At 39.0% G+C, this 21,505-nt stretch overlaps 2 protein-coding genes across 2 annotated transcripts; both read left to right on the top strand.

The window, feature by feature from the left end:
• The first annotated feature begins 1,165 nt into the window (after positions 1–1,165).
• On the top strand, positions 1,166–8,420 carry LOC105384115. Its single transcript, XM_048632142.1, has 7 exons — positions 1,166–3,709; positions 3,962–4,141; positions 5,747–5,842; positions 6,325–6,360; positions 6,585–6,647; positions 6,836–6,956; positions 7,664–8,420. The coding sequence occupies exons 1-7, from the start codon at positions 2,284–2,286 to the stop codon at positions 7,701–7,703; spliced, it is 1,962 nt and encodes a 653-aa protein (XP_048488099.1). The 5' UTR covers positions 1,166–2,283; the 3' UTR covers positions 7,704–8,420.
• A 9,336-nt stretch (positions 8,421–17,756) lies between these two features.
• LOC105398264 lies at positions 17,757–21,280 on the top strand. Its single transcript, XM_048631946.1, has 3 exons — positions 17,757–17,968; positions 18,766–18,918; positions 19,163–21,280. The coding sequence occupies exons 1-3, from the start codon at positions 17,818–17,820 to the stop codon at positions 21,100–21,102; spliced, it is 2,244 nt and encodes a 747-aa protein (XP_048487903.1). The 5' UTR covers positions 17,757–17,817; the 3' UTR covers positions 21,103–21,280.
• Positions 21,281–21,505: the final 225 nt, after the last annotated feature.

Raw genomic sequence — 21,505 nt, 5'->3', positions numbered from 1 at the left:
TAGTACAAAATGTATTTAAACTTTGATTTAAATACGTTTAGCGTTTGGTAAAAGTGTCCCTTCGTGTAGATTCGAAAATATTATCGAATCATGTGCTCGCGACACTGAGCTAACGTATAGAATCGAGTGCGAGTGTTCTATTCGAAAGTGCTGTCAACAACAAAATGGCGAATAGATTTGCGAAAGTTTGACAGCTATCATTCCATAGGTCATTCTATTCGATAGGTAAAAAGTGCTTCGATTATAGAATGCGAGTTAAAACTAGCTCTGTTTTTTCCGGATCGGGGTGCTGCTAAATGCTTGTTTTTCATCGTAGTGAAAGTATTGGCCATACTGATGCTGATTTACCAGGGTACCAGGATATACGATCATGGTAACTAAGCACCTTTATAAGTTGATAAAAAAAATTACTGTCAATATTTGAATGCATGAATAGGCGTGTTTTTTAGTTTGACTAATGTAGCTAAGTATTGAAGTTTATAAGGGCAGAGGAAACGTCACTAGAGAGGGCTCTTTTCGTGCACCCCATATGCTGATGCTTTCAAAAGTATCTTACACATATTATATACCAAAAAAAACATGAATAAAATTGGAAACATAATGAGGAACGGAAAACATTCAAACTTCAGCACGGGCCTGCGATTTAGGGGATAAGCACGTGATTCAAATAAAGGTCAAATATTATTTTTGATAAACGTTGTTATTTCAGAATTATGCCTCAATCAATATTTTTGATTATAATTAATTTTTGAGCGAGTAAATAATTGTTGAAAAACACAAAAAAAACTTCGGTAACTTTAAATCTTTGAAACGTAACGGATTTTCTTAGACCGGATGTGACGATAATTATGTCAATCTCAGAATAATCTATGCCCATAGAACTGAGCGTCGGCTCGACTAGGGAGAGTCATTATTCTGAGCCGTGAAACGACGGTGATGACGTCACACCTCTTCACACAAAGTTTTGGGCGTATCAAGTGGACGAGACGGTTATAAATTTTTAACTTTCTTTAAAATACTGTAAATTACTGTTTTTGGCGTTGATTTTTTTATACTAAAAATGGAAATAGGTAATAAAGCGATGTAAAACTATCGAATAATAATATAAAAAGATCGAATAGAATATAAGAATACGTGCATATTCCCTATTGTACCTACCATTTGTGTCATAAATAAATTAATGCTAGGAGTCTAGAACTAGGACTTTAAGAGAGAAGTACACCACTTGCTCATAACACCATTATAGGTATATACCTACATTATATCGATATTAAAGCGCCAAGCACTAGCGTAAGTGTTTACAAATAGTCCAAAAAATCCATCAACACGGCATATCATTGTCGCTCGCTAACATTTCGATACTCATTCACAAATCTTGCTCCATTAACCGAACAATACTGTGTTAGAACAACCAGTCCCAAACTGAGACCAACTAAATTGTTGATCTGCGGCCCTTAAGTTAAAATCGCCCCAATTTCAATAACACAAAGTGGCTGCGAAAAACTAGTGATGTGTATCAAAGAGTTAATTATAACGGTTATTTTATTCGAATTAGCAACGTGTTACGTTATCAATAACAACTATAACAAAAATGCGTTTGTTGAGAAAAAGAAACCTAGCAATCTGGTTTTAATAAAGAATAAGTACAAAGATACCAACGATGGTGAGAACAAGCCTTTAGATGGCCACGTGGTGTTCCGAGCCAATTCTCTGGATGAAGACAATTTCCCAAATAATGATGTGAATATTGTGTCGTACCAGCAGAACAACAATGTCTTTGATCAGATGTACTCGAATTTTGACATGGAGCGGAGGAAAAGGTCTATAGGTAAGTCAGTTAACTATAGTGTTAGTAAATATGTATATCTAAATGTATATAAATAAATAAAACTGTTTCGAACTGTAAGATGCGAAAGGCAATGCGGGGCTTCGCTACTTAAAAACAACATTTATTTTCGCCTCGTGTGAGATCTATATTTCCATAGCTATTACTTACCTAATATCCATACTTTTTTCACTTCAGGTGATAAAAGATCCAAGAACACTGTAGAAAAGCCATGTAGAAACAAAACTAACTGCATTGACGATGTTGATGAAGACGATGCCAATATTAACCAAAATACGAAAGGCCCCTTCGTCAAACTTGAAGACTTGCCTTACGTCCTTGCTTTAGTCAAAAATTATGAGATCTCAAAAAAAGAAATTGATAGGTTTGATCAATTAAATGATATTGATAGCCTAATCAACTTATCTGTTGCACCAATAAATACATCGGAGGAATTTATGCAAAATAAATTGAATGAAGGTAAGTCTTCTGTATCAAATCCAATCAAAAGAAGCAGCATTGATGTACAGATTGCTAAAAAGAATACTCTAGAAAATAATCTTAAATCTGTCGATAGTATTCTTAAAGTTACTAGAGACAGAGAAGTTTATAAAGGTGAACCTCGCACATGGCCAGAAAAACCATCAAATACAGCTTACAAATATTCTTCACATCCTATAAATGCTGACATACAAATTAAAAACGCAAAAGCCAAAGAACGAACTAGCCAAATCGACGAAAAGGGACTCATAAAAGTTTTATCTATGCTGACTAATGCATTTAAAAAAGTGATGAAACAGCATGATGATATTACTAAACTCTATAAGAAATTCGAAAATGGAAACATTAAATTAAATCAAAATATTTCGGCTTTCGTCAGTAAATTCAACGATTTTGAAACTAAATATAATTTTCTAGTAGAATATTTCAATAAAGTGCCTAACGTCCAGCAAATGCTGTCGGATAAAGAAAAGTTCTTTGCAAAAAAGGAAGCTGAATTGACCAAAAACCTGCTGGACTTGCAAGCACAACAAAGGAAATTTTTGATGCAGCAAAAACAGTTTTATACAGTTCAGAAGATTCTTTTGGCCCAGAATGAGAAGATTAGCTCAAGACAATTTGTAATATCTAAAACCCAACACGACATAATGAATCGCCAAAATATCTTTACACGGATGCTAAAGAAGATTAAACAAGCTCATGTTGATCAACGACCGAAATTAAGCAAGATTAATGAGACTATCGTTTTAAAACCAATAGTTACTGTGAAGACTGTGAACCAAGTTGATCAGACCACTCCGATGGTTACTGAAACAAGCACACAACTCTTCACAAGCACTCCACAACAGTCTGAATCAGTAAAGATTAACCTTTTCTCCATACCAATAGAGAAGAAACTCAAAAACCACGATGCACAAATTCTTCGAGAAAAAGATTTCCAAACTGTTGACGATTTAGTTTACAAATTCTATTTCAACAATACCTTCATTGAGAGCCTCATAAAGGCCTCAGGGCTTCTTGCCAGCATTATCAATCAACCGGACTCGCCAACAATATTCAAATCAGCTTTAAAAAGGACCAACATGGCGCCAGCAAAGACAATTTATCGCCAAAAACCTAGCCCTAAAAGCAATTTAACGGCTTTGAAAAGACAAAGACGATGGGTGAAGCTTCATTCTAGAAGAAAACATTCTACCAATGGAGTAGCACTTAGCAATTCATTTATTGACACAAACATTTTGAGTTTCAACGATATTGAAACGAAAAAGAATGATCCTTTTGTACAAATGGCAAAGACTTTCTGTAATCAGATTGGCCAAAATGGTAATGTTCAGATCCTAAGCTGGTGCATTGAAAAGGCGTTGAGAAGACTGAAATATTTGGGTAAGTTTGTTGCTAAAAGTTAGGTACTTAGGGAAATACTTAGGCCGTGTCCGCCCCGCAGGAGTATCCGCACTTGCGGAAAAAAAATCGCAAAAAAAATTAACATGCCAACTTCGATCGCGTATTAATTCCGCGCGGAAAATATTCTCGGTGCGGACACGGCCTTACAGATAGAAACAATGATTCGATATAAAATTAATAACATACATTAAATCTTGAAGTCTAAAGTCGTAACAAATCTGCAATTTTCAGGCGTAAAATCAACGTACAAACCAGTGCAAGGAACGAAAACAATAAAGAAAGAACTGGATTTAAAATCAAAATCCGGCATTTCCAATAACATGCCTGAGAAGACTGCCAAAGTTGATTTTATTAAGATGGCTGAAGTTACATCTAGCACCAACGAAATGAAACTACTTGCTACTACCTCAGGTAATTTCTAAACCTTAGAACATATAAATGCATTAAAAAAAAAAAAAAAAAAACACCCACTCACGCCTTGTACTATTGTACTCCCTTTCGGGGTAGGCAGAGGTGCATTGCTGCACCCACTTTTCGCCAGAGTGTTATGTTAGTCCCAATGTAATAGGGGGCGGGCCTATTGCCATTTTACGGGCACATCCAAGACCCGAGGACAAATATCTGTGTTTAAATTGGCCATTGGAGCGAACTAAACGATATGAATTTCAATGTGGACAAGTGTAGGGTGATGACTTTTGGCAGACTGCAAAGCTTTGTTGAGCATTCTTATACGTTACTTGGTTGTCCTATCCAGAGAGTAGAAGAGATACGCGACTTGGGTGTCTTGTTGGATCCGCAACTTTCATTTAGAAACCAAATTCTGGCGTGTTGTAAGAGTGCTAACAAGACTCTAGGTTACGTCATGCGCACTGCATCTCATTTTAGTGACACTAGAGTTGCCATGGTCCTATATAATTCGTTTGTCCGAAGTAAACTAGAATTTGACGCAATTACATGGGGCCCCTACGAGGCTAAGTATATTGCCATGCGTTTGCAGCGTAAGTTTGCCAGATATCTATTTAGGAGGGTCTACGGATACTATCCTTTTCTATATCCGTCTCTATTTGTAATAGGCATGGTAGGTATGGAGACACTGGAAGTGCGTCGAGCGGTGCACACCGTGGTGCACTACCTGCGCCTGCTGCGGGGCGGCGTGGACAACCCGGCGGCGCTGAGCGGCGTGGGGCTGTGGGCGCCGGCGCGCGGGGGCCGCCCGCGCCGCGCCGCCTGCGCTCGCCCGCCCGCCCTCGCACCAGTAGTTGAGGTCACCACAGTACGTGGACAGAATGCTCCCACTGTCAGGGCTATTTGTTATATTAATAACTTTTTAGAGCGATGTCAGGATGCCGACATACATCACACTACATTACCTGCTCTTATTAGGCTATGTAAAGTTGTACTTAGTTCCTAAGATATATGTTATTTATTGTTTAAAATGATCTCAATTTATATAGATTTTTAATTCTGTTTTTTTAAATGTTGTATTTTATGTTTCTTTTTGTATAATTTTAATTGTATTTGTTGAATGCTAAATTCTATTTTGTAAATACATAATTGTTGTACTACCTAGCAATAATCGCGTGTTGGCCATAGCTGTTAAGCATTATTGTTTTTATAATAAATAAATAAATAAATAAATAAATAAACAAATATCTGCCCCAGCCGGGAATCGAACCCGGGACCATCGGCTCAGTAGTCAGGGTCGCCATTCGGTCGCCATATAAATGCATAATCTAAGTTAATCCTAAATTATATATATTAGATTAAAATTACGTAGGCTACCATAGAATTTTATTATCAAATATAGGTATTTTGCAGTTAGGTTTTTACTACTTTGTACATACAATTTCATCGCTAATGTGGTTTCCTTTACTCTGGGTTAGTGATTTTCTTGCAATGTTTCAAATTCATTTTCGTAATGGTTTTCAGGCATCGTAACTATTAAGTATAAAACAAGAATATGTGTGAAAGTACCTACCTATGTTCCTTATTAATTATTTCTTATATTTATTACAGCATCACCTACATCTTCATCTACAGCCGCCACCACTGCAGCATCCACCACACTGTCACCTGAACTGAAAGCTTCTACTGTGTCTGTGTTCTTCCCAGGTAGGCATAATGAATATAGTGCCACAATCTTATCTGTTCCGGTGGTCAAAATGTGTACTAACGAGACGTATAGTGCCACAAACTTACCTGTTCCGGTGAGAGCTCACGTAAATGTCTAATATTTCTTAATTCTTTAAGATGTTACGTTTTCCCGTAATGGTAATTTACCCTTGCGGTTTTAATAAACCCATCTAATCTATATCAATATATAATTTATAAGTAAATAATGAGATATGGACCAATTTAGTTAACTGTCAACGGAACAGATAAGTTTGTCGCACTATACCTCCATAGATTTTCCGTGTCTGTCAGCGACTGACGCTTATCTGCCTGAATGCTGTCAGCACAGTTCTTTGTTTCTGATCTGATACGAAAATATCCAGAAATCGAACTCAAAATGCGATGGCAAACTGCGCGGAACCCAGTTGTATGTTAAAAAAATAAAGAGGATATGTTTTTCATGTATGTGTTTCTATTTGCAGATAATACAGCTCTAGAAAACAACTTACAGCAGTATGGTGAGTTCATAAATACCTGATTACTAAGGGTGGCTTGCACTAAAAAGTTTATCAAAATTAAATCTATGATCTAACAATACTGTCAAAGCAAGACAGCAATTGATTTATAATCCACCCTAAGTCGGATTTTAATTAAACTAAAACGACGGTCTTACAGCTTACAGCGCTTACATCTTCTAGACAACCTTTGAGTGACTTATACCTATATTTACTTTTTTTTTCAGAACTGACGGATGACGATACCGGCAACGTTTACTTCGAAGGTAGTCTACACGCCAGTGATGTTGGTTAGTAATAGAAACTAATTTTGAGCAATGGTTCAGTTGTCTAGGGATCAAAAATTCGTCCTTTATGGTTTTATGGTAGTCAGCAAAAGAGTTACGTAGCTAGCCAAGCACAGCGCCACATGGCCTCACTTGAGTTAACACAGCCGTGAAACCCGCAGTTGCAAATTCAAATCTATGTCTTCAAACAGTGCACTCGCATGAGGACGACGCGGTATCAGACGTGGTCCCCGGCATGGACAGCGACTCTCGCGCCGAGGTGGACCCCGCCACCCTGCGGCTGCAGGCACGGAGGCGGGAAAACGTCAGGAGGTATGACTAATATGACTATCTCTCTGTTATGCCCTTGTTACACCTACCCATAGAATAATAATACATTATGAGCGAACCACGTTGCTGAGACAAGCTGCTACGTCATCGCTATCATGTGCTGCCACGAGCGGGGGCGGGAGCAAGTCAGGAGGTATGAGTATCTCTCTCTTGTTATCAAATCCATGTGTTCAAACAGCGCACTCGCAGGACGACTTGGTGACCCTGCGGCTGCAGACACTGAGGCGGGAGAGCGTCAGAAGGTTCTTACCACTATCTCTCTCTTATACCCTTGTTACACCTACCTCGAGACGATTTTTCTTGTCAGTACTGTGGCTATACGCTGCAGCGTCTAGATCCACTGCTCCATGGATGATGTCAGAATGTTGCCTGTAGTTTATGACCAAGTTGTCGAGAGCTACAGGTCACTATAATATATATCACGTAGTTTAGAAAATGGGTTGCTTGTCTCTCACTCGTTGTAAGCACCTGCACCTGGCTCTCTTGAATGGAACCTATCTGCATATCCCCGAGGTCCAGGACCATTTACCACCACGCTGGTCCACTCATATCAAACTGAGCCACTTTTATGAATTATGTTTATAAAAATACTGATCAAATACTACCTAGTTTTTAAACTAGAACTCTCTCTGGTTCTCCCTGTAAGGCTGCTATATTACTTTTTTAATTAATTTGTGTATTTATTTCAGGATCAATGAAAGTATACTGAAACGGATAGCAAAAGGATAGTTCAACGGAAACCTCCTGTAACGAATAGATGAAACTAGTATCTACAGGCAACGGTATACTTAGTCGAGAATCGATCCGACGATTTATCGATAGTAAGATTTTTGCTCCCTAAAGGTAAGCGTCCACCTTTTAGGCGTCGTACGCAACGGACGCATCGCATTATTTTAAAGAAATTCACATGTGTCTCCACTTCATCGGCATTAGAGTGCGTTTCATCGGTTATAATATATGCCGTTATGTTGGTAGCAATGGTTTTTAGTGCTGCCACAAAATTGAAAATAAGCTTCCCCAAAAATTTGGTATTTTTATGTTGTTTTAATTTATTTATGTAAAGAAATAATATATTTCTTTACTCAAGCCATTTTTCACTGTCTCAATATTATGAGCAGGGTAATTGATATATTCCTTTAAATAATAAATTGTAGCTGCCTGACATTGAAAAATTGTTAGATTTAGTTGTAAAGTAGCTAAGTTGGCAACATTACAGGCTTGACAAACAGGGGTGCCAACATAACGGCATATCTAATATTCTATGAAACGCACTCTACCTAAGCCGTTTCTCCACACATAAGGGACAATCCGATACGTACGATACCGTGGACGTTTACCTTTATAATGGTACTAGCTGTTCCCGCGAGCTTCGCTTCGCCTTAAAAATTAGCCTATGTTCTTTTTCAACTTCTAGACCATATTATGTATACCAAATTTAATTTAAATACGATCGATACGATACGATACGATACGATACGATACGATACGATAATTAAATACGAGTTGTTTAGACAGACAGACAGACACACTTTCGCATTTATAATATTAAGTTAGGATTGCTGCTGCTCAGATTTATTTGCGGCCCACTGTACCTACTATACACCTCACTAGGCAGTGCTAATGTTATTTCAGATAAAGCATAATGATATCATGACATCTATCTCAAAGATCTGATTAAGAATGTTTAGTTATTGTTCCAACTTGATTGTTTGTTAATTGTGTCATTTAGTTTATGGGACAAAATGCAATTATGTGGTTAAGTAATAATAGATTTTATCTCTCTGTAGTGTAGATTGTAAAATACGTATCTTATAAGTGATATGGAATAAAGATATTAATTAAGAAAATGTGTATCGTATTTGTTTTTACTTTCCTAGATTTCCTACAGCCACACACACACACACACACGCCTTGTACTAATGTACTCCCTTGCGGGGTAGGCAGAAGTGCATTGCTGTGACGACCGAATGGCGTAGTGGTTAGTGACCTGACTACTAAGCCGAAGGTCCCGGGTTCGATTCCCGGCTGGGGCAGATATTTGTTTAAACACAGATATTTGTTCTCGGGTCTTGGATGTGCCCGTAAAATGGCAATAGGCCCGCCCCCTATTACATTGGGACTAACATAACACTCTGGCGAAAAGTGGGTGCAGCAATTTCCTACAGCCAATAAAATATTTTTCGTGAGTAATGAAAGCCTGAAAAGAGCCATGAAAATAGTAAAGTTTCGCTAGATAGAATAGAAATTAGCAAAAGTTTTGGCATTCTTGTTATTTTTAAATTCGTTGCATTATAGTAATGAAAAGTGTTTACCTCGGGACAACCCCTCATTAGTCCTGTATACCTATACTTCATCATCAGCCAATAATCATCCACTGCTGGACATAGGCCTCTCCCAAGGAGCGCCATGATAAAGCACGAGATACCAAGAATATAGGCTTTTATTTACAAAAATTAAACATATTATTTGTGAGACATTGTAAGACAACTGACACACAATTTCTTCGTAATATCCATAGATCATGACATTCTCCCCCGGTCAGTTTATTCTATAGCATAATCCCTTAAATACGTCGGCGCTCGTCTCTCTCTGGCGGAGCGGCGGGGTTCAGGCGTAGGCTCTTCATCGTCAGATAGGACATCATCGGGAGCGTCGTCGGGAGCGTCATTGGGAGTGCCATCATCGTCAGCATCGTCATTGGGAGTGTCATCATCATCAGCATCGCCTTCGTGCGGGAAAGGTGCTAATTGTCGGTTTGATACAGTAGTCTCACGGCCATCCGGTAGCTGTACATGCGAGTATGCCGGATTGGCCTCAATAAGTTGCACTCGTTCAACTATGTTGTCATATTTTGAGTTTCGAACATTTTTTTTTAGTAGTACAGGTCCCGGAGTCATCAGCCATGATGGAAGTGAATCCCCGTTCGGTGACCTTCGAGGATGATTGAACATACGTTCATGAGGAGTTGTGTTCGTGGACGTACAAAGTAACGAACGTATAGAATGTAGAGCCGTCGAGAGGACAAGTTGCCAGCTCTCCGTTGGCAGGTTCTTAGATCTGAGGGACAGTTGGACAGATCTCCATAAAGTATCAGTATATCAGAATTTGACACACCTAAACTATTTCCCACCATAATTAATATAGTAGTTTTTTCGGTGTACGACCTCTCTGAAATCAGTTGTACTATTTGTGCGAATGAAAGTTCTGGGTAACAATGATTAACAACATTTCCAGTTACATGATTACCCAACATGTGCCCGAAATCCTTGCCAAGCCTATCGGAGTATACAACTGTGCTGTAATCCTTGGCTGAACTGCTACTACTTGTATCAGTAGTAAGCCTTGTCAAGTAAGTGGGTGACATCTTAGGTAACTGCTTATTACCTACTATTCTACTAGCTGCCTGAGCATAGGTGGGTATCCTATGTAATTTATTATTGGAGGTCGGAAAAACATCTGCTGTAGCCGATTTACTCTGGATGACCCTTGAGGATGGCGTGGCCGTCGGGAGGCTGGTGGTGGCCCTCGGCAGGATGGTGGTGGCCCTCGGGAGGATGGTGGTGGTCCCCGAGAGTCTGGTGGTGATCCCCGAGAGTCCAGTGGTGGCCAACGGGATGCTGTTTGTGGCCTCCGAGGTGGTGGTGGCCCTCGGGAGGATGGTGGTGGTCCCCGAGAGTCCAGTGGTGGCCAGCGGGATGCTGTTTTTGGCCTCCGAGGTGGTGGTGGCCCTCGGGAGGATGGTGGTGGTCCCCGAGAGTCCAGTGGTGGCCAGCGGGATGCTGTTTGTGGCCTCCGAGGTGGTGGTGGTGGCCTCCGGAGATGCGGTGGTGGCTTCAGCAGGTGAAGACTTCTCCGGCAGCATCTCAACCCGAACTAAGCCCACACTACTCAGCACCAGCAGCTGGTTTTCGTATTCCAGAGTTCTCTGTTCTAGGGCAGACTTCAGTGTGGCCAGCCTAGACTGTAGCATGGCAATGTTGAACTCGCACTCCCGGTTGTTGTCTGCGAGCTTCTGGTTGTAGTCTGACATCTCTTGTTCATATTTATTCACCAGTAGTTGAAGTCTCACTCTATCCTTTGTCAATGGAAGGTGCGTCTTATGCTTTTTCAATGCTCGCTCAGACTTCCTGATATATTTCTTTATTTTAATATATTTTTTAAGCCTGTTTGCACCTGTGATATTGGTTGATTTTCTTGGAGTTGTGAGGTCTATTGTTGGCATAGGGGTGGGGTGTAGGGTGACTAATTCATCGTACAATGCCATTGTCTTATCTGTTTCCTCGCTTGCATGTGCTTCATTTATTTGCTGGATCTCTGCGTGTGCTTCAGCCAATTGCTGCTCTAGGCTATAGATCTTAGACAAGGCAGCTTCATGTAAATCCTGACACTCTTTGTATGATCTAAGTACAATCTGTAGCTCATCACATTTGCCTTGCAAGTCTTGGTATTGGATGTCCATTTCAGCTATGTCATTCTTTAAGTCCGAGTTCTTTTTTAAAAGGGAATCAAATTCCTTTTCATTGTCCTCCCGCTCTGCCATCAGTTGGCTTGAGAGGTCACGAGATGCCTTGAGATCCTCCAAAGCTGTCCTCAGCTGGATCTCCAGGTCACGGCTCTGCACCTTCCGGGTCGTCATCCTCGACATGTCTGAAACCACCCGGGGTTACCCGTTAGTATGTTGATAGGTAGAATTGAGAGGATGTTTATCCAAGATATATACAAAATAACCCTCTTTAGGTATAACTTGATCAAACCAATCAAAACTTGATATATTGTAAGTCTATGTAAAAATGATCAAAAGGTAACTTATTTGTTAGTTATCATATACAATGTAGTCATGAACACAAACTATGGGTGGGGAGGGAGTAATATGCATAATATGTTACTTAAATGAATAGGTACTCAGTGGTATTATTGACTTAGAATTATGTAAACTTTAAGCCAAAAAAACAATCACTTGATCATTATTCAATGAAGTACTAATAGCAATCAAGTAGGTGGAGACTATGGTATAGTAATAATAGGGAATAAGGGATACAAAAGCTAATAGAAAGTTTGAAAATTAGAAATGAAAACAACAGAGTTTGAAAATGACAAAGTCTAAAAGTGGGTTAAGGAAGTGTGAAAAACATTTCACGTATGCAGCAAACTAATGAATAATGATTAAATAATCTAGTGATTATGATTTTAAATGAGTAATACTAGTAAAAATATGTAATTTTAACAATACTCCCCTGATAGATATCCGTTGGCAAATTCGAACTTTGACAGGTGCCGCTGCTTCAAATATCCGAGTCCCGTAAGTGTTTTATTTCAGGGTTTGAAGGCTTGTCTTCATTTGCACAGCTGTATAACACTATATTCTTTAAGTTAGCACTAGTTTTAAACGTAATTAGACATTAAATTTAGTAATATTAAAATAAATTAAATCAGCTGGTTTTTTTGACACCCGGTTCGTAGGGTTGCCAGGGGAAAAAAAAAAAAAAAAAAAAAAAAAATTCAGACGTTCTACCTGTCCATTTCCTTGCGGGTTATATGGTGTGGTTCTACTACACGCAACGCCGAGTGGTATTAAGAACTTTCTTAACTCTTCGGACATGAAGGAAGCCCCACGGTCAGAATGGATATAAAGCGGCGTTCCAAATATGCAGAATAGCTCTTTTAAGCAGCTTATTACCGTGCTAGCAGATACATCCTTGCATGGGAAAGCAAATGGGAATCTTGAATATTCGTCGATGATCGTAAGGATATACCTGTTATTGTTATTTGTAGGTAGAGGCCCTTTAAAATCTATATTCAGCCGCTCGAATGTTGAGGTCGCTTTTATTAATTGACCTTGTTTTCTGATAAATCTTGGTTTTATTTCAGCGCATGTCTGGCATCTTGCGGTCAGGGCTCTAATATCTTCAAGCGAGTATGGAAGGTTTTTTGACTTAACCCAGTGATACATTCGAGTTACGCCAGGATGGCATAACTGATCGTGCGCTTCGATCAGTCTGTTCGTGTTTGTTGATGCACAGACTCTTGATAGAGCGTCAGCGACTATGTTTTCCTTTCCTGGGCGGTATATAATGTCGTATTTAAAGCATGATAATTCTAGACGCCATCTTTCCAATTTTTCGTTTTTTATTTTACTGCTATGTTTTTGGTTAAACATGAATGAAACTGATTGTTGGTCTGTCACAAGAATAAAATGTTTTCCAATTAGGTAGTGTCGCCATTTTCGTAGTGATTCTACGATAGCACCAGCTTCCTTTTCTATGGAACTCTGTCTGCGTTCCGAATCATTTAAGCTCCTTGAGAAAAATGCAACGGGTCGACCCTTCTGAGTTAGAGTCGCCGCTAATGAGTGTTCGGAAGCATCAGTTTCGACCGTGAACGTTTCTTTTGCATCAATAGCAGTTAAACAAGATTTAGCAATGTCGTGCTTGAGGGTTTCAAATTTTTCAATCTCTTGTTGAGTTAGGGGAAATATATTTCTATTGACAAGAGGGCTAATCTTTTCTGAAAAGTTACTTATCCACTTCGAATAATGTGCAAACATTCCCAGTGCACGTTTTAATGAAGCCGTGTCGTTTGGCACTGGTAAATCCATAAGTGGTTGTAGCCTTTTCTCGTCGGGTGTGATCGCATTGTTCTTAATGGTGTAGCCAAGTAGATTTATGGACTCACTGCCGAATATGCTTTTGTCTTTGTTCAAAGTGAGCTTGTATTTTTCTACTGCGTCCATAAATTTCTTCAAGTTTACGTCATGTTCATCTTTATTATTTCCACAGACAGTGACGTCATCTAAATATGCATATGTAGCTGGTAGTTTCTCCGTTGTTATGATATAGTGAAGAGTTCTTTGAAATGCTGCAACACCATTAGTGACGCCGAACGGTATTCTGGTAAACTGATATTGATTTCCGTCGGCTTCGAAGGCAGTATACTTTTTTTCGCTCTCTAGTATAGGTACTTGATGATATGCACTTTTTAAGTCAATCTGGCTGAAGTAGTTGTATTTTGCAACCTCTGAAACAATTGATTCTATATTGGGCAGCGGGAATGCGTCGAGTTCGGTATATCTGTTGATGGTGAGTGAATAATCAATAACTAGACGCTTCCTATGCATGCCTCCGCCAGCTACAAGAACTTGAGCGCGCCATGGAGATACGCATGGTTCTATTACCTTATCTTCCAATAATTTATTTATCTCTTCTGCTATGAACTTCTTGTCTTCATCGCTATACCGTCGTGATTTGATTGCAACGGGTTTTATGTCTGATGTGAGGTTAGAGAAGATTGTCGCCGGTGGTACAGAGGCAGCCATCACGTTGCATATTTTAAGTGGTTCTAAATTTCCTCCAAAATCTAATTCCAGTGATGAATGATTTTTCAGAATGTCATGCCCAAGAATCACATCAGCACAGAGTCGATTTACAATCAAAAGAGGTTGCTTCTTGTAAGTATGCTTCCTTATTTTAAGGGTGGCAATGCACATCCCTTCTACTGAGGAAGTGTGATCCAAAGAGGCCAAAGTTATCTGATGTTGGCATTTTCTTTTCTTTAATCCCAGTGTTTCAGCTAGCGAAAGGTTAATGAAACTTACGGAGCTCCCAGTGTCTATAAGTGCATCTGCATGGGAGTCGTTAATGGTAACTGGGATAGTGGCTTTGCTCAGACTTGCAGGGGAGGCAGCTAAAATTAATGCTGTCGTATGTTCTGCATCTTCCTGCGGATTTATGGTGTTTACCGTAGAAGTTCCTCTGCAGACACTTGCGAAGTGCCCTTTCTTTGAGCACAATTGGCAAACAGAGTTATATGCTGGGCATTTGAACCTTCTGTGCAAGACATTTCCGCCACAAAAGAAGCATGATTTTTTGTGAATTTGTTGTCCGGCAGCGCACACTGTTGCTTTACTTTCTTGCACTTCGGAGTTTACAGCGCTTAAGGTGGGTACATAGTTTGCGGTATTAGTGTAGCTCTGACAGTTTTTATCGGCCATTTCTAATGAGCTAGCTTGGTTGTGAGCTTCTTCAAGGGTTAGCGTTAGGTTTTCTAGTAATCTCTGTCTGATACTTTTGGAGCTTATGCCAGAGATAAAGGCGTCTCGAATATATTCTGTTTTATAGCCTTCGGCAGTTATTTCTTTGAAATTACAATTCTGGGACAGAACCTTTAGAGCACGTAAATATTCATCGATTGATTCTCCGGGGAGTTGCTTGCGCGTAGATAACATATGCCGAGCATGAATTTCGTTATGTGGCTTAACGTATGTATTATTTAGTTGTTTCAGCGCCCCCTCATAGTCGTCGGTGTCTTGAATTATGCTGAACACACTTGGTGATAGGTGATTTATTAGTATTTTTAATTTTACCGAGTTCGGAAGCGGCGAGTCTCCAGCGGATATAAAATTGTCAAACGCCTTTTTCCAGTGCCGCCACTTCAGCTCGGCTCCCGTGGAACTTGGATCTACATCGAATCTCTCAGGTCTCAAGAATCGTGCAAAATCACCGGATGAAGATACTTGACTCATTATGTTTGTTTTATTTGTAAATAAAATTGATAAAGCACGAGATACCAAGAATATAGGCTTTTATTTACAAAAATTAAACATATTATTTGTGAGACATTGTAAGACAACTGACACACAATTTCTTCGTAATATCCATAGATCATGACACGCCACATCACTCGGTCCTCGGCCTTCCTCATCCAACCACTACCCGCCACCCGCCTAAGGTCGTCGGTCCAGCGGGCAGGAGGGCGTCCCACGCTGCGTTTGCCTGTTCGTGGTCTCCACTCGAGAACTCGTCTACCTATATATATCCTTTTATTTACTCCCTGAGGTGGGGTTTGGCTCCTGATCGTAGCGAGGTTTCGGGTTTCATCCCTTAGGTAACAATTATTATCACATAATTATTATTGTTATTTATTCTTTTATTGCACAATATACAAATGTAATTATGTACAATCAGGTGGACTTAATGCTAAAAGCATTTTCTACCAGTCAACAGTCAGGGTGAGGTACAATGTACATACTTACTATACAATAATCTACATCATCAGCCAACTATATATAGCCAAGGGTAGGAATTCAGTGTGCCAATCACGAACCTATCATCATCATCACCAGCAGTGCGTATCACGGATATTTCCGACTTTATCCGATAGGCGCGGGATTTTGTATACGTTTTATTAGTTTGTAACTTTAGCGACAGGGGCGCTGATCAAGACATCATACAAATTGCTATCGACTTATTCGTGATTCGCGAATAGGTCCTGAGATCCCTAACCAAGGACATAGGGTTTGAAGAGAACATTTCTTCTCTGACCGGTCCTGAGCCACGCCTTCAACTTTGTGCCAGCTCAAGCCGAGGGCAGGTGCTTACTATACGCGCCAAGATACGCGCTTTCAAATATTACTTTTTTAATCCTTTATTGCGCAAATATTCTTGTCTGAAACCAGTCTAAATGGGCAGAGAAAATCCTACTGAAGTACCACTGACCAACTGAAAAAAACACACAAAACATCATGGTTTACCACAAGTTATCGCCATATTTGTAAACAAATACCTTATTCATTCACGATCATTGAAACAGTTCCAGTTATAATAGCACCTTATTACTCATAAACGGAAAAGGCTAGCTTAATGACGCCGTCTACAATATTGAAGTACATTTACCAGCGGATCAGAATATTACGGACTAATAATAAAAATATTTTGAACAAATCCTAAATTAAAAATGTTTTAAATAATTTGTGTTATTTGGTGTCGACATTTTTACGTAAGTACTTGAACTTATTCATTGCTCGCGAGTACCTAAACTAAAACATTGCACACACACACGCACTCACGCCTTGTACTAATGTACTCCCTTGCGGGGTAGGCAGAGGTGCATTGCTGCGCCCACTTTTCGCCAGAGTGTTATGTTAGTCCCAATGTAATAGGGGGCGGGCCAATTGCCATTTCACGGGCACATTCAAGACCCGAGAACAAATATCTGTATTTAAACAAATATCTGCCCCAGCCGGGAATCGAACCCGGGACCATCGGCTCAGTAGTTAGGGTCACTAACCACTACGCCATTCGGCCGTCTAAAACATTGCAGCACAGAAAAATTTAATACCTAAATAAACGAACCACCACGACGCACGATTCCTAATGATTTGTGGAAAAAATCTGCACAGAATATTTGTTCTTTTTTGGTCTTATAATTTTTGTTGGTGATTGTTCGTAGTCGTACCATGTTCGCAACTATTCTACTTAGTGTGTTTTAGTACGTAGGTAGGTATTATTGTGTGGTATTAGATCTTTGTAATATATGGGAAAAATTGATGGACAATTTATTATTTCTATACAATACATACAGTGATACATAAGGTACAAAACAATACGAAGTTTGTATCGAGAGAAGTTAGCGCAGCGCTCCGAAACTTCAGGAATATACAGAGTTAACCACGGCTCTATCTCTTCCAAAACTCGTGAAACAAAAGCTGTTCAGAATGACCCCCTGAGTCATCCCCTTTCGGCTTAGTATACCCTTTTTGCAACACCCTGTATAGATAGATAGATAGAATATTCTTTATTTGTACACAAGAATAGATTATATAAAGCTTAAATATAAACACATAGGTACAAAAAAGGCGGTCTTATCACTAAAAGCGATTTTTTCAAGACAACCTTTAGGTGGAAGAATATTTATGTTCAGATAGGGTCAAGTGTACTAAAGAATTCATTAGAATTCATTAATTATTCATTATTAATTATATTCATGTATAAATGATTTTGGCACGCATTTGCGGCATCTAGTCTCATATTATGTCTGTGATGTAACTGTTTCAGCCGGCACCTCACAGATGTTCTACCGGGTGCTCTGCATCACGCTGCTGGCGCTGGGCTGCACGTTCACGCTGATCCTGACCAATGTGTTCGTGGACATAGACCTGCTGCTGGCCAGCAAGGATAACTGTGAGTTATTTTATATCGAGTTAGTAAGCTTAAGTGGCAGTGGGCTGGTCACATCTGTCGAAGAACCGATGGCCGATGGGGTAAACGTGTTCTGGAGTGGAGGCCTCGACTAGGCAAACGTAGTGTGGGACCCCCTCCGGCTAGATGGGGTGTCGACTTGCGAAAGGTGGCTGGTTATCATTGGATGCGGAAAGCTAAAGATGGCATCCAGTGGCGTGCTTTGGGAGAGGCCTACGTCCAGCAGTGGACTGCTATAGGCTAATGATGATGATTTTATATCTAAGGTTCACATTTATACAGGATACTGCGAAAGCACCTAATAGTACCTAAGTAGTATACGCCGAAAGATCCTGACTCTGGTTCTCTATTCTATTCTCTGTTGGTGTGTAAGTACCTGCACTTGGCTCTCTCGAATGGAACTTTTGTGCATATGTGCATATCCCCAAGGTCTAAACTGCCTTCCTTTAAGCATGGACCATTTCTCATCTCGCTGGTTCAATGCGGGTTGGTGGGTTCACATATTATCTAGATGTGCCAACTCTACATGGTGCTGCAAAAAGGGTATACTAAGCTGAAAAAAATTAATTTTCCATAGAAACTGAGGTGGTCACGTCACTTTTTACTATGGAGAATTTTTTTTTCACGAATTATGAAATTCTGATTTCAGATTCGGGTTTAGATCTAGCATGCTGCACATGCTGGTTTCGGCTTAGTATACCCTTTTTGCAACACCCTGTAGATATGCAGGTACTCAGGTGCACATTGCAACCAACTCTTGTTCTACAACGTGGAAAAAGGTGAACACAATAAAACTTCGAATTCAATAATACTTTCAGCTAAAACAGAGCCAGCGCCAACCAAAATCGAGAATTTTGTTGAGAATAAAGAAATACAAGTAGTCGAGAACAAACAGGAGCCAGCCGAGTATGAGGGAGACAGCAGCAGTGGAGCTGATGAGGAAGAGAGATGGAGAAACAAACGATCTATAGGTAACACTATGAAGTATTTTTAAGTTAATATTATAATAGTATTTTTAACTTGTATACGTTCAAAACACGCCACTCAGAGCGATGGGCAAAGTGATTCATTTATTACTTAGATCGGCCATTATTAGTAACTCCCGACGGACCGTGGCCCATGTAATAAGTACCAGAAATCAGTTTACAATAATACTTTGCATTCATTGTATTTATTCTAATTCATTTCATTTTATTATAATTCACTTTCTTACAGAATCAGTCAGTAAAGATAAAAATAATCCAAGACAAGCGAAATTGTTGGAAACAATAGAAAATAAACGAATCAAAAGACACATAAAACTACGATACTCTAATAATGAAAACAACGATGGAGAACAATACAAAGAAAAGAAACACAATAAGAAAAAAAGGTTAGATGACGATGAATTGTACGTAGAAATCAAAACACATTTCAGTGGCAAACGGTTTGATAGCGCGAAGAAAAAAAAGCTTATTGCAATGTTGATCGACAAAATAGAACAAGCGCTACATAGTGACCTGGAAAATGATGATCTGAATATTCAGAACCAACAGTCCAAAACATCCAATCCCTGGAATGTTAAAAAACGAGTTCAAAATACACTAGAAGCATTACATGAAGTCCCACATAAATCAAGATTGTTAGATACCATAAACCAAATCGATGATCTAGAAAGTATACCAATGCAAATACCCGACGTAAATATTATGAAAGAAGGTGAAACGGATGTACAAGAAAACACTATTAACCAGTATACATACGTGCCAGAAAGATACTTAGCACCTTTGACTACTACTGATCGAGATTTTTTTGTAACAAACGCACTTTTTGAGTTGCGAAATAAATTGATGAAAAATTTGGCAGAGGCAGCGGTATCTGTAGGTCTTGGAAATGAAGATGGGCCGGATATTAAGCGACTAAAAACAATAAACGCTGTAAATAATTTGATCAGAACATATCATGAAAGATCATTCAGGCAGCGCTTAGAGAGCAATGATTTTCTTAACCACGAAATAAATCAATTTAGTAATTACAATGACAACCACATTTCTAAAAGAGATGTACAGAACAATAAGAATATTGATATTTTCAGCTTGATTAAAAGTAACATCATTAGAAGAAAAATAATCCCGAAATGGGATGTTAAAGTGTTGCTACCAAAACAACGTAGAGATGGCAAAGAGCGCCTGTTTAGTCGGGACATATTGACTAAATCCTACAAACCAGCCGATTTATTTACGCTTGCAAGTTTATTAGATCGAGCCAAACGATCAGCCCCGAAAAGACTACATAAAAAGACCAAAAATACTATAAGTAACAACCCACGATCACATAGATATTTTGTAAAGACTTACGATGAGTTTGAGGACTTTTCTCAAGAAATGAAAAGAAATAAACGTAACATTATGCACTTAGGTAGTGAACAAGATAAACCTGATGAAGACGATATATTTATGGATTTTGACCAAAACAGAGCTAATGGAAATACAAATGACCTGATAAAAAACTTTTATAATGTTGGCGATAGTCAAGTTGATTCACGTTTCTCAATGCCATTTTCTCAAGATATCATTATAAAAGCTAGACAGAATGGGATTATGTCTCAATATCCACATACATTTTTTCAAGCCCAATCTAGGCATGAAGGTTATGTTCCAGAAAAATTTCCTACAATTGAGGTACCAGAATCGACGTTTGCAACAACAACAGATAATTCTCTAAAATATCTGCCAAGCGAAGTAAAGGAGCTTATAAAAGCTGTGGAAAATCCACCTGATTTAAATATTAGAGTGAGCCTGAAATCCAGTGACCCTAATATGACCCGACACACAGAAGTGCACAGCCTTGGTGAAAAAAGTGAGCATAATGGTTTAAGTATCAGCAACAATTTTAATGTATCTCAAATATCATCCATAAATCATAATCTCAACGAGCCTCATCCAAATAATTTTAGACCTAACACTAAAACACAAACGGGTGCCAACCCAATTAAAAATGAGACAGAAATAATAAGATCACAATTATTAACAAAATTTGATATAGAGCGTATGAAAATTTATCAGCTCTTACTCCGAGCAAAGGGAAAACAAACGAATGTCACCAAAAATCAAAATGATTCGCCATATAAGGAATATAAAACACGAAACTACAACGGAAAGGATAAAACAAAATGACAGCATCAACATAAGCTTACCATTGAATTCAACGACGAAAATACTACAATAACCAAATAAGTTTCGAAAATTGTATCATCAGTGCTCAATGTTTTGAAAGAAGTACCAGATATCGTGAATTCACACGTGAAAACAATCAAACTAAATGATAAAATATGAGTATAATACGCCAAGTCCGACAAACTATGGGTGATTCTTCAGGGACCGTATTTTCGACGGCGTTGAAGATATCTCTGTAACCAATTAAGATTAAGATTAAGAACACGTAATTTTTTTTCAATACAGTCTCTATCTTTATTTGTAACCAATCTCATTTTTTTAGTAAATTATGTTTCAGTACTGAAAAAAAATATTTGATGTGTGTTATTCTGATTCATATAGGGCGTCCGTTTGCCAGCTTGAG

The sequence above is a fragment of the Plutella xylostella genome, chromosome 30 (genome assembly GCF_932276165.1).
Source record: "Plutella xylostella chromosome 30, ilPluXylo3.1, whole genome shotgun sequence".
In the NCBI taxonomy this organism is placed as follows: Eukaryota; Metazoa; Arthropoda; class Insecta; order Lepidoptera; family Plutellidae; genus Plutella; species Plutella xylostella.
The sequence above is the reverse complement of the archived record's forward strand: the minus strand, read 5'-3'. Positions and strand labels throughout refer to the sequence as shown.